We start from the raw sequence: 12,038 nt of genomic DNA on the forward strand, positions 1-12,038 counted from the left end.
AAGGGAGTTGCTGTGAGTGTCTTCTTTGACATTACACACATTTATTTGACCAACTGTTCATGTAAAAATGTGTGTGTGTAATGTAGCTTTTATCAGCAATATCTCACAGCTATTCTTTATTGTACGGGGAATTATTTGGAATAAAGAAAGTCTTTTGAGTCCTTTCAGTCACATGATTTTGTGTTTGTCAAAGTTCCTGATCTTTAGTTTCAGTAAGGGGATTTTTTTTTTCACGCTTAGAAAGTACGTATGTAAATCTCCAGTGCTAGAGTTCTCTTGCTATTTATCAAAAGCAGAAGAACCTCTTTCACTTCTTCATGCCTTGTCCTTTAAAACAGACAAAGTTGCTTTCTTACATGACCTCTGGTATTAAAATACCAGTCCCACTTGAGTGTCTATTTTCATACAAGCTTTGACAGCAGCCCATTGAATGACCCCTGAATGGCCAGAGCTCAAATAATGACACAAAGACACAGAATGAAGAAAACTCCTTTGTTTGTTTTTTTAAAAAGCAGAAGAAAATAAGCCATTTGTTAAAGAAGCTTAGAAAGAGAAAAGCTATTGATCCCTCAGCCACATTACAGAGACCAAGCTAGATGACCCCACAGAGAAACACCCCCCATTCAGAGACAAAGATCAATTAAATAAAAAAAACAAAAAACATGAACATTTGACACAAATTATAGAAAATCAAACCAGAGAAGGATAGCAAAGTGAGGCATCACATCTATTGAGACTACAAGCCTGAAGCATTATTACAGTACATGCAGCTACAAAAGCCTAGAGCTCATCCCAGACTCGCTGCGCCCCGGCCAACTGCAAAAATAATTCTGTCCTGAATGAGACAAGGACACATGGGGGACAGTGACTGGTGATTAGAAACGTTACAAAATACTAAAATTATATCAGAAATTCTCAAAACAGATATTTTTATAAGCAGTTGACTCAGTGGGTAGCCTATTTCAGAATACAGACACAAAAATAATGCATGTGTCCTGGCTGAATCCAGAGAAGGAAGAGTGACCTCTTCATGTAAATACGTATGAGTAAATATTTGATATAAATGTTTAGTTCCTCCTTAGTCATTATGATCTGTAATCTTGATTATCAGACAACAAATGTCTGCATTCAGCACAGGGGGTCCATAGATTATTTTGGTGCCTACATTTTTATCTGTTATCTGTTTATCTTAGATGATCATCAAGACAATCTAATTTCTAATGATTTGAGGAAAGACTCCTAGTTAGATTGTGTGGTCCAGCTGCACAGCACTTCTCCACTGCTTGACTCACTCAGGTCGATCTGTTTGCTCATGGTGTTAGCAGAGCAGGGTGTGTGTGTGTGTGTGTGGGTGTGTGGTGAGTGTGTAGCTCCACAGAAGGCCTGTGAACGCTTAGCAATAATTCAGAGGCTATGAATGGTTGATTCTGGTTGCATGATTGTCATTAGCAACAGCATCATGAAACACTGTCCCTCTGCGGAGATACTGGGCACACCTAACCCTGACACAGGACCGTCATATCATGGTCCTAAATGGCTATATTATAGAACTTGGACATTTCAGTCACTCGGGAGTTCATAAAATTTGGTTCAGGGATATATTTTAAGTAACTGCTAATGCTGAAAAATAATAAAATTAGCAATGGAAAGCAACACGGTAACATGACTTGTTTCAGCAGTGACAGTGAGTGTGATTTTCACATCATACTCACAAGTATTCTCATGGACACTGAGGCATTGTAATACAGCTTCAAGTCACCAGTGGCACTGAGCGCACATCTGATGACCAGCACCACAGTTGGTGAGCAAGGAAGAAATCTTGCTGTCTTTCATTTCACGAAGTTTGTAAGGCTTTAAAGCTTCATTTAATAATAATTTTATATGATGGTTTGGTAAAACTACGAGAAGTGCGGCTCAAGTCACAAATTTTATTTAATTTGACTTATGTTACTTAAACAATGTGCCATGAATCAATTACATGCCTTCATTTCCTGAATCAACTAAGCTTAACGTCATGGATCCAAAATGAACATCCACTGAACATCTAATGTGAGCAGATTTCATGGATTTCATGGAAAGCTATCTGCCACATTGGTGGGTTAATGTTTGCACCAAAAAGTGACAAGATGCAGGTTTTAATTGTGTTCTATTACTCTAAGTCCGTCAAACATGTTCTCTCACGTCAGAAATCAGTAAGAAGATTGCACACCATCTTTTAAGTTCCGTAACCTCCAATAATTAATGTAATCAGCACCTATAAGTGACTGAAATGTCAGGCTTCCACCACATAGCCCTACTATATTAGGGTTAGGGCTCACCAAGAACATGCAACACAAACACCAACACAAACCTAAGCACTTTGCCTTTACATCTTCACTTTCACTTTAAATCAGTCATCTCTGTTTACCACCACTTTCTTCAAACCTTTTGTTAAAAAATATGCAGAAATACAAACACAGTAGACTTCAAATTAAAAGACATCAATCTTTCAAACACAACATAAAAGTATCATCCTGAAGAGGTTGCATTTCCTAAGTCCCACTGTTTTGATGCTCTCTCCACACTTGTTGTTCGGCAGATGTTGTGTAATAGAATAGGACAATTGAAAAGAAAAGGTTATAAAAAAAAGTTTATATCAGCCACCACTGTTTCCCCCCGAAACCATAACTTATTTACCCCAAAATCAGATTCCCATGGAAACTGAGGCACCTTTCTGTAACTCACTATAGATCTATAGTGTATTTACATAAATATTTACCAAGTAAGAGACTTATTCTAGCTTTTGATCTTCACCCTAAACAGAGAAATGGTGATTTGCAAAAGAACCTGACATACTCAGTCTAAGAAAAAAGAAAAACAACAACTTGGTGAAGCTTGACAGATGCGAACTTAATATGACAAGTGTATTAGTCATAGTAATGAGTCACATAGAAACAGAGTGGGTGTCAGAGCAGCCAGGTGACCCGTGGACTCATACTGTATGTAAAATGACAGTTGAACATACATTACAGAACAACTAATATTCTTAGGACACACATGCGCACGCACAGCAGTTGAATGTGCCCTCATGAAAACACATCTGTAAACGCATACTGTCCATTCTGTGTTACCTTTCAGCCCAATGCTTTCAGGGAAACACCAATCAGCACATATGTAGTGGAGAAATATGACACAACATGCTGTGGAAACATACACTCACACATCTGTGGTAAAACTGAAAAGCTCCAGACAGGCAGGTCAAAAACTGCTGTAAACATTGTTCACCATGCAGACCATGGAAATCAAACAGTATCTGAAGTCCTAAACTGTTACAGTAATACATGTTTTATTCAGAAAAACAGGTTTCTACTTCAGGGATATTTTTACACACATCTTGTAAAAGAAATATACAGCTTGGTTTTGGTAGTTGTCCTATATCGATGAAAACATGGGCACCAGCTTGATCTATGTGTACTCAGTATGGGAGATCACTGGTCTTGAGGTTCCCGAGTTTGGGAGGCAACTTTTACTGTCTTTCTCTTACAAATTCAAAGTTAAATTCATAAGTAATGAAACACACTCTTGCTCAGTTCAGTTCACTCAGAGGTTTTGTTAAAACAGCCTAACTTGTTCTACTAAAACCAACCTTTTTTTTTTGGTTTAAACAAAATTGGGAAAACTTTACTGGTGAGTTAGGTTCACAGAGTCACACCTGCTTCCATGTAATTTTCTCAAGTTTGAGATAATGATAGCGGTTTATCACAAGGAGAGTTTTAGCACTGACATGCCTCTAAACAGTTATACTGGCCAAATTATGCTCTGTACCAAACTCCAGCTCCTGCTTGACACCATGGTCTCTGTGAGTCTGGTACAGACTGGGAGGTGAATATGAATGCTATGCTCTGATGGCATTCATATTACAATTACAATTAAAAATACTCCAAAGGTTGTAATGATTTGGTGTGCATCTACATTAGCCTGTATGTTTACAGGAAAAGTAGTGTGTCAGTGCTGTAATATATGGACAAGTGAGGGGAGTAAAGTTCTGAAGGTGTGACTGAATGTGAAGCTAATTCTTGCCTTGCGCTATTTGTGCAAATTTGACTGCTAGACCGTTACATTTTGTGTTTAACAGTCAATTTAGAGACTTTACAAACATTAGCTGTGGTTAGTTATCTCTGTTCTTCCGGTTATTTTACACATCTCTGTTTGTTCATGAGTTGTGGTCGTAAAGCCTTGGGGTAAGCACAAAGTTTTCAATTAAGTAGAAACTTTTGGGTGGATGCTTCTTTCTTACATTCACTTTCGTAACACACCTTAACTTCATGTATTTATATACGTAGACTGTGTGCCTGAACTTGTGTGTGTGTGTGAACTGTCTTAAACTTTTAGAACTTTATAAAAGGTGTTAAAGTATACCTGGCATATGTCTGTGGAGTCTGTAGGTCTTCAAAATGTTTCTGTATTATGAGGTTTTGCAGTTGCGTCACAATATGGCTGTTATTGTGGTGATCCATTAAACAACTGGCTGTGCCCATGCTAAAAACTGGCCTGTTTACTGTAGTTTAGCTAGTGCACATATCAGACATGCTTAGACAGTGGTGGCTTCCTAACCAGATAGCTACAGTGGTTTGTTAATTAATAAGCTGACAATATGTACTCTCTCAAAGATATCCAAGTCGCATGTTGTCATTAGAGGACCTCCGATGTGACCACCAGATTGTATGTTACATCACCTGAAATCCCTCTTTATGTGATGTGCACAGCTGTGTGTCTACTTGGTACAGACCTCTATATGTGTTACGGAATCTCGCATGCATGAATGTCACACTGGCATACAGTAAGTGTGTGTTTTTAGGGCAAAATGCTTCTTGACTCATCAAGCAGCCAGACTCAAGCAGGCAATTGTATCAAGCCGCTAAATTAATGTTGTAAACTGTTACCATTTCCCATCATGCATCAGCAAAATCTCGGTTTCCACTATTACACTGAAAAAAGTCCTATCTCACTTTCACCGGTCACGGTGAAAAAGCATGCTATGAGCATTGCATCAAACAACTTTGTTTTTGACTGTCAAGTCCCTTTACACAATACTTCTTATTAGAAACATACCATATAGTATTAAACAGGCATTTAAACTCCCTATAAAAAGTGGTGTGGTGATACTAGAGATAGAAATCAGACTACTTTTCTCTTTTTAGAAAGTTCAGTTTAGTTAGTTTTAGAAAAAAAGACACTTGCTGAGGTTCCTGGGACTGACGTGGGAGTAGTAAGGTGAATGTCTGAGTTGACCAATACCCTTTCAGGAAGGAGCACAACACAAGGACACAGACGGTCAGTGTAAAGGCCAGTCAGTATCTCTACGCTTCACTGTCGTCACTGTGTTTTTCCCTTTGTACACAGTCACTACGAAGAACCGACTGTCCCTGAAGGTAGAATCATACAAAAAAAAAAAATCATACTTACACTACAGCTAAAACAGATCCAATAAAAGGAGTGTGTGTAAATTGGCTACATGGAACAATTCACTGTAAATAAAACCCTCTGGACTGTTTCAGCAGGGAGTGTTGGAGGAGAAGAGCCAGAGACCAGGTGATATTCAACAGTCACAATGTCGACCAGTCATGTTTGTTTGTGTGCCACATACTGTATTTAGTGTGTGTTTACATGTATGCGTGTGTGGGTGCTTTCCGAGGAAGATGAATATCTGACTTTTAAACTGAATTCCCCTGCTTGTCTTTCCCCTCCAGAATCTCTCTCTTTAATGTCACTCCTCTGCTGTAGTCCTCCTCTATCCTCTCTATATCCATTTATCCAAAGAGCTCTTTCTTGTGAGTGATCTGTCCATTTCTCTGCTCCTAAAGTCCTCTCGCAATACTGAATTTTGTCTCTCTCAATCAGCTCCATGTCTGTAAACTCTTAATCTCTTCTTTTCTTCTTGGGTGTCTGTCATTCCTCCATGGCAGTATTTTTAAACAAAAGGTCAGCTGGTTAACCTAAGGCTCCTCTTCACCAGTGGAAACAGCCAATCGCATTGCCACAGACAGGTGGTCAGTGATACCAGCCAGCTGGGTGACAAAACTGTACTCCTCGATTTCCTGCAGGCAAAGAATAATAATAATAATAACTTTATGAAAGCTGTCATCAAATAACCATAATTTAACCTCAAAACAATGAGCCACAATGTTTTGTAGAGTTCATACTTGAACTGCTGTGTTGAATGATTTTCTGTAAGTGATACACAATACAGCACAACCCTGATTCCAAAAAAGTTAGGATGCCGTGTAAAACAAAATTAAAACAGAAGGTGATCATTTGCTAATCCTTTCTGACATACACTCAAATGACATAAATTTAATGTTTCACCTTATCAACTTGATTTTTGTAAATATATGCTTTTCCAGCTACTGTTGTCAAGTTGGTTCAGGGTAAACAAAATACTGTGAATGTTGTGTACTGCTCACTATAATGTAGTTGCAGGCAGTATTTTTTAATGTATGTCAATAACTATAAATCTTTGTGTGTGCACCTAGAAGTGGAGGCTGGTGTAAACACAGATAATAAATGACAGTACAGGAAAATACAGGTGTAATAATATGAAAGATGAGACTTAATACTTAATGATAAACAATGTACAGTAATAAACAATTACATTTTTTTACTGTAACTGTTGATGACTTCATTTTAACCTGTTATAGAGCATTCATTAACTGTTTACCCACTGCTTTTACATGCTTGAATGGACAAGGCTCAAATTAATGTGTCATCCTTTTTTAAATTCAACTACCACAGGGCCAAAACTGTGGACAGGCAGTGCTTTATGACAAGGCCTGGCGTGCAGTTGGTGTTCCAGGTCATCCGAAAGGTGTTGGATGGAGGCGGAGGATCTTCCACAGAGAACCATTTCTTTATAGATGCAGCATATACACAGGGGCACTGTCATATTGAAACCAGAGAGGGCTTTCCCCTAACTGTCTCAAAGTTTGAAGCACACTATTGTATAAAATGTGTGAATTAAAATTTCTCTTCAGTGGAACTAAGGGGACTTACACAAACCCGGGCCAAAAAGCATGTGGACTCTTACACAGAGGGTACTTTCCTACACCCAAAGCCAGTACTGTTACTTCCAAGAATACCACTAATTAGTATTTCTACTAGTTGACTCCACAATTTAAACTAAGTCATCACTACTGAAATATTTACAAGTACAATAAATGGTAGAAACATTATATGTTGATGTATTTTCATCTCTCCTTGTTGATAGTTAATGTTTAATTCATTCTGCAGACACATGTAAGCACCAGTGGAATTTACTCAAGTGACAAAACCTGATGAACGTGTTCTCCACAACTGAATGACTGAGTTAACATAAACAACGCAAATGATGAAAGAGCCAGTGGAAAGACATGCCACAGCGGTTTCAAGGGGTTTGAGGTTTGTTTATGAGGAAGCAACAATCAGTTTCACTTGGCAGTCAGTGTCAAGTAACATATTACAGTAACTATATTCTGGCACAAGGTGGCATCAGGTGGCTGCGATTTGAGAGACAATCAATCAGACAGAGCCAGTGAAGGAGAGAGAGAGAGGGAGAGAGAGAGAGAGAGAGAGAGAGAGAGAGAGAGAGAGAGAGAGAGAGAGAGAGAGAGATGTGTTCTATGTAAATGATGTGATTTGCTTTCCCAATCCTCTCCAATCCCTCACACAGACAGACAGCCATGACAGTACTGCCCTCATTCCTTTCCTCCCTTCTACCGTCTGTATTGCCGTGTTTCATTGTTCGCCCCTCTAGATTTTTACATCTTTTAATCTTTTTATCCTTTCAACAAGTCAAATATTCCCCCTGTGGTTTGAAATCATTTCACTGGCTTTAAGTAATGTTTCACGTTGCTCAGAAAAACAAGTGTTGACAAGTGTCTTGTTGCTAGGAAATGAATCAGAACAGAATAAGGCAGATCGCTTCCCTGCAGGCAAGAAAATGGCACGCAATTCAACAGTTCTTGCAGTTTCTGTGATTGGAAACTAATTTCACTGTATTGGCAAACAAGTTTTGATGTCTGATTCAGTGCAAGTCTGCAAAACTTGTGGGAAAGGCTGCTGGTGTACGCCCACTGAAACCTTTATCGTTCATTATCAGTGGACATGCAGCTTTGTTTTAATACAGGTACAACAAACGGAAATGGTCATGAGATGACTAACGTGAGGACAGCAGAAAAAAAGTGGCCGGCGTTAGGCCTCATTTTCTGACTTTCCTAAAATCTTTGCTTTTTGTTCTTGTTAAATTGTTGAAATAAAACGAGTTCTAACCAGTTGGTTGAACTGGTCACAACTGGTAGACATATGCTAGTAGTGATGACACCTGGTAGATGTTGCTTCATTTTAAGGGGTCACAGGCCAAAAAGTTTGGGTATTTTTAGCTAAGAATATATATGTATAATTTTGTATAATTACCAAAATACAATTAACACTTCGATTGAAGGTTTACATTTAATTTTTCTGTTTTAACCTTAAATTTAGATTTACATAAACAAACCTCTTCAAAACCACTTAAAACCCCTTAGCAAGGCACCATCACATATTCATGAATTTACATTCTACCTTACAAGACAGAACTTTTTTTTTTTCCCCTTTCCTGTAATCCTCTACTAAACCTTACCAGTTTCCAGTCCTGCTGCTGGCCCTCGTCACTGTAGAGGATGTAGTCAATCCGACGTCCGTTGCCCTTCAGTGGGATCTTCCTCCCCTTCTGACTGCTGGCGGGACACTGGCTCTTACTGGGAGGGAACACCAGGTACTCCTTTCTCCCCTCCTCATTCTCCATCACCCTGACAGAGACACACAGAGGTGGGAAAGGATCAGTAGACTGAAGTTTAGACAGAGAGACAGATGGATCTGCATGATGACAAAGGATGTATACTCCCACAGCTGTACCGTCTAAACACAGGGAATAAAAAGTGATAATACTACAAAAAAAAAAGGGATTTATAGAAGTCAGCTTTTGGCTATAACTGAGATAATGCTAGACAATAAGAGAGTGGAGAAAACTAAACCTGCTACTGAATTTCCAGTCAGCAAGCCAAGGAATAAATATATAATGTAAAAGACAAGTGTGTATTTGTTCAGTTAGTGTGTGCCTATATATGTGTGTGTGTGCGTATGTGACTTACTTTTGTAAACTTTCAGGTGAACTGACCTCATCGTCATAAAGGCCACTGGGATCCAGTAAAGTACCTGTTGAATGACACAACAAAATGCATCAACACCCCCCACTGACAGCGATAGTGCAGTAGAGAGTGGATCTGTTAGATCATACAAGCTACTTAGGCACAAGCTGGGATCTGATCACCTGGGTTGCCTGGGTGAGGGTGTCTGAACCCAGGTTACATCACTGATGATGTGTTCGCATCTCACTGCAAGGTGTGTGTCAAAAACTGGCTATTTTGAGCTTGGCAGAGGCCTCATGAATACACATTCTGACAGGATATACATCATGCAAGTATCTTCACTTTTATGATCCTCAGACAACGATCTTCTGTCACCAAGCAGTGAATTATAGCAGCCAGTGAGAGACGAGCACTCGGGAATCCTTTTGACAATGAGGATGTGAAGCCGTTGGCTGGTTAATGTGTTTAAAATGCCCCACATTAAGAGAGTGGCACTCTGAAGTTACTCTAGTCAACGTTGGGAGCTCTCATGAAAAGTGGGCGTCTGATGCACAGCCAGCACTTTTCACAAGTCTAAGAGCAGGTTTTATATCAGTGAAACAAAGATGGTGAGGTGCTAGGCAGGCACAGACTGACTGACAGACTGACTGCTGCCTGTCTGCTGTGCTGAGCTCGTCTGGGAAAGAATTGACATACCCAAGACTTCCTCCTTCAGATGGTTTCAGATGATGTCCTCATAAATTCTAGCATCACCAACAAGCTTTAGTATATGTGTGGGGAAGAAAATGAATGTTCTTTCATACCAATTTTGACTACAACCCTTAAAGTACACTAGAGGCCACAGTTACTGTACTTGTTGGGTTTTTGGTTTGTGGTAGATATATTTAATGTGCAATTAAACATGAGCTCAAGCATCACCAGAAGGACCACAACAACTCTGGGTGGAAAAGATCATGAACAGTGAGTTATTTTTTACTGATGTCTTTCATTTTCACAGCGTCACAACAATTGTACAATTTTACCTCCTTGCTACAGCTGCATGAGCGCTGCAGGTTGTGTGTGTGCTTGGGAGCCTGGGTGGTCCATACTGGGAGAATCCTGGAGCTCTCAGAGTTCAGCACATTTCATGAAATCTATAGAGACGCCGTCAGTACAGCATCTGACAGTAGCTGTCAGCCTGGCTCTCTGTCTGCCTTTTTTTTGGCTTGCTCTTGTATTCATTTAGGTCTAATCTCCTTTGCATAAGCTTTATGAAATGGGATAATCTTTCCTCCCTTTGTTTCACAGATTCATTGATGCATTCTTCTTGTTTTGCCTCCCACCTTCCTCGCTGTCTTAATAGCGACCAAGCGGGAGACGCAGCTCTTTTCCCCTACTTCGCTGTGCAGAATGTTCCTGTCCAAATAAATAAGCCCTTCTCTAAACGAGCCCTTTCACTCTGTCCTGCCCACACTGTCCCCGAAATACCGCTGGCCTAAATAATGTCTCACATCCAGACCAAAACCCTCCAGTCTTTACGTCACTAATGCCCATGTATCTGCACGCTGTACTGGGTGTATTTTAATTCACACAGTGGGTGCATCCTTATTTAGCCCATCAGAGCCAGATTATAGTCTATGCTGCTCCGCATTCACTATATAGATCACCAGATTTCCAGAGCCACTGAGAACAGGAGTGTATAAGAACATCTGGAACATGGAACATGTAACTCGCTTGTGTGTGTGTGTGGATATGTATTCCTGTAGTTATGGGGACAAAAATTTCATTACACAGTCACATTGTGAGGACCTGCCTTACTGATGGGAACAAAATGCACGTCACCACAACATCAATCATTGAATGTTAGGGTGAAGACTTGCTTTAAGGTCAGGTTGAGGTTAGGGTTTGGCTAAGATAAGGGTTAGGATTAGACAAGTAATGTTTATTGTTATGGTTAGGTGGTGGTTAATCCTTCAGGAAATTAATGTAAGTCTGTGTAATGTCCCCCAAAAGTGATGGAAACAAGACTGTGTGTGTGTGTGTGTGTGTGTGTGTGTGTGTGTGTGTGTGCGTGCTGTTACCCAGAGCCCATGGTTTGTCCTCCCCTGGCCCCAGGCGACACGGGTCCTTGTATTGAGTAAAAAGTGCATGCTGCTGCTCCAGCTTGTCCTCTAGAAAAACGCAAAAGCACACATACAGCACAGTTTCACACACAGTCACTTGAACTTTACACTTTACAAACAAGAAACACATTCCTTCTGAAGATATTTCAGGAGTTACTGCCTGGGAACAGGGAGTTGTAAGCATGAATGATCAGAAAACCAAAGAATGCATCTTGTCCAGGCTTGTCTAGATAAAGTTAATATCTACTTTCACTTCTGTCATTATTCTTACCAAATCCTGCATTCATAAGATACCGCGACAGACAGTCAATATTATTTCTTTTTGATGATACTTCACTGACAATGATTTACTGAGGTAAACAACAACAACAAAAATCTCTTATGGAAACGAGAAATACCCAGCAACATGTAATTATTTTAGTTTCTGTTTTTCTGCTATTAATTAATTAGTTAATATTGTTTTTAAAAAGCTTTTCTATATGATGCAAGTAAAGTAGACTCTTGATTCTGATCGACTGTAAGGTGTAGATTAGTATCTTTACAGTGTTACTGGACAGCCCCATCGACATCAGACAGATTAAAAACAGATCCATTCGAAACATCACTCAGTTTTGGTGCTGTGTGTTTGTGACAATTTCATTTTCACTTCAATTGTAAGTTACTACAAAATGTCCAGTCATCTTACTCTCAGCTAGACGAGTGAAAAGAATATATTTGATGAATAAAACATTCTATACTGGAGACGAGCTGTGGAACATGCTTTAATTTTGCACAGACAGAATCAACGTTCACACTT

The 12,038-nt window shown here is 39.5% G+C and overlaps 1 protein-coding gene across 1 annotated transcript in view; it reads right to left on the reverse strand.

Moving 5' to 3' along the window:
* Positions 1–484: 484 nt before the first annotated feature.
* The window catches only part of smpd3 (sphingomyelin phosphodiesterase 3), a 64,626-nt gene continuing 53,072 nt past the window's right edge, over positions 485–12,038 (reverse strand). The window contains exons 8-11 of the mRNA XM_046394834.1: positions 11,201–11,290; positions 9,144–9,207; positions 8,633–8,801; positions 485–6,077 (exon numbers count right to left, since the gene is read on the reverse strand). Coding sequence (XP_046250790.1) covers positions 5,976–6,077; positions 8,633–8,801; positions 9,144–9,207; positions 11,201–11,290 — 425 coding nt within the window. The 3' untranslated portion in view covers positions 485–5,975. The remainder of the gene's footprint in view (positions 6,078–8,632; positions 8,802–9,143; positions 9,208–11,200; positions 11,291–12,038) is intronic.

The sequence above is a fragment of the Scatophagus argus genome, chromosome 7 (genome assembly GCF_020382885.2).
Source record: "Scatophagus argus isolate fScaArg1 chromosome 7, fScaArg1.pri, whole genome shotgun sequence".
Taxonomy (NCBI): Eukaryota; Metazoa; Chordata; class Actinopteri; family Scatophagidae; genus Scatophagus; species Scatophagus argus.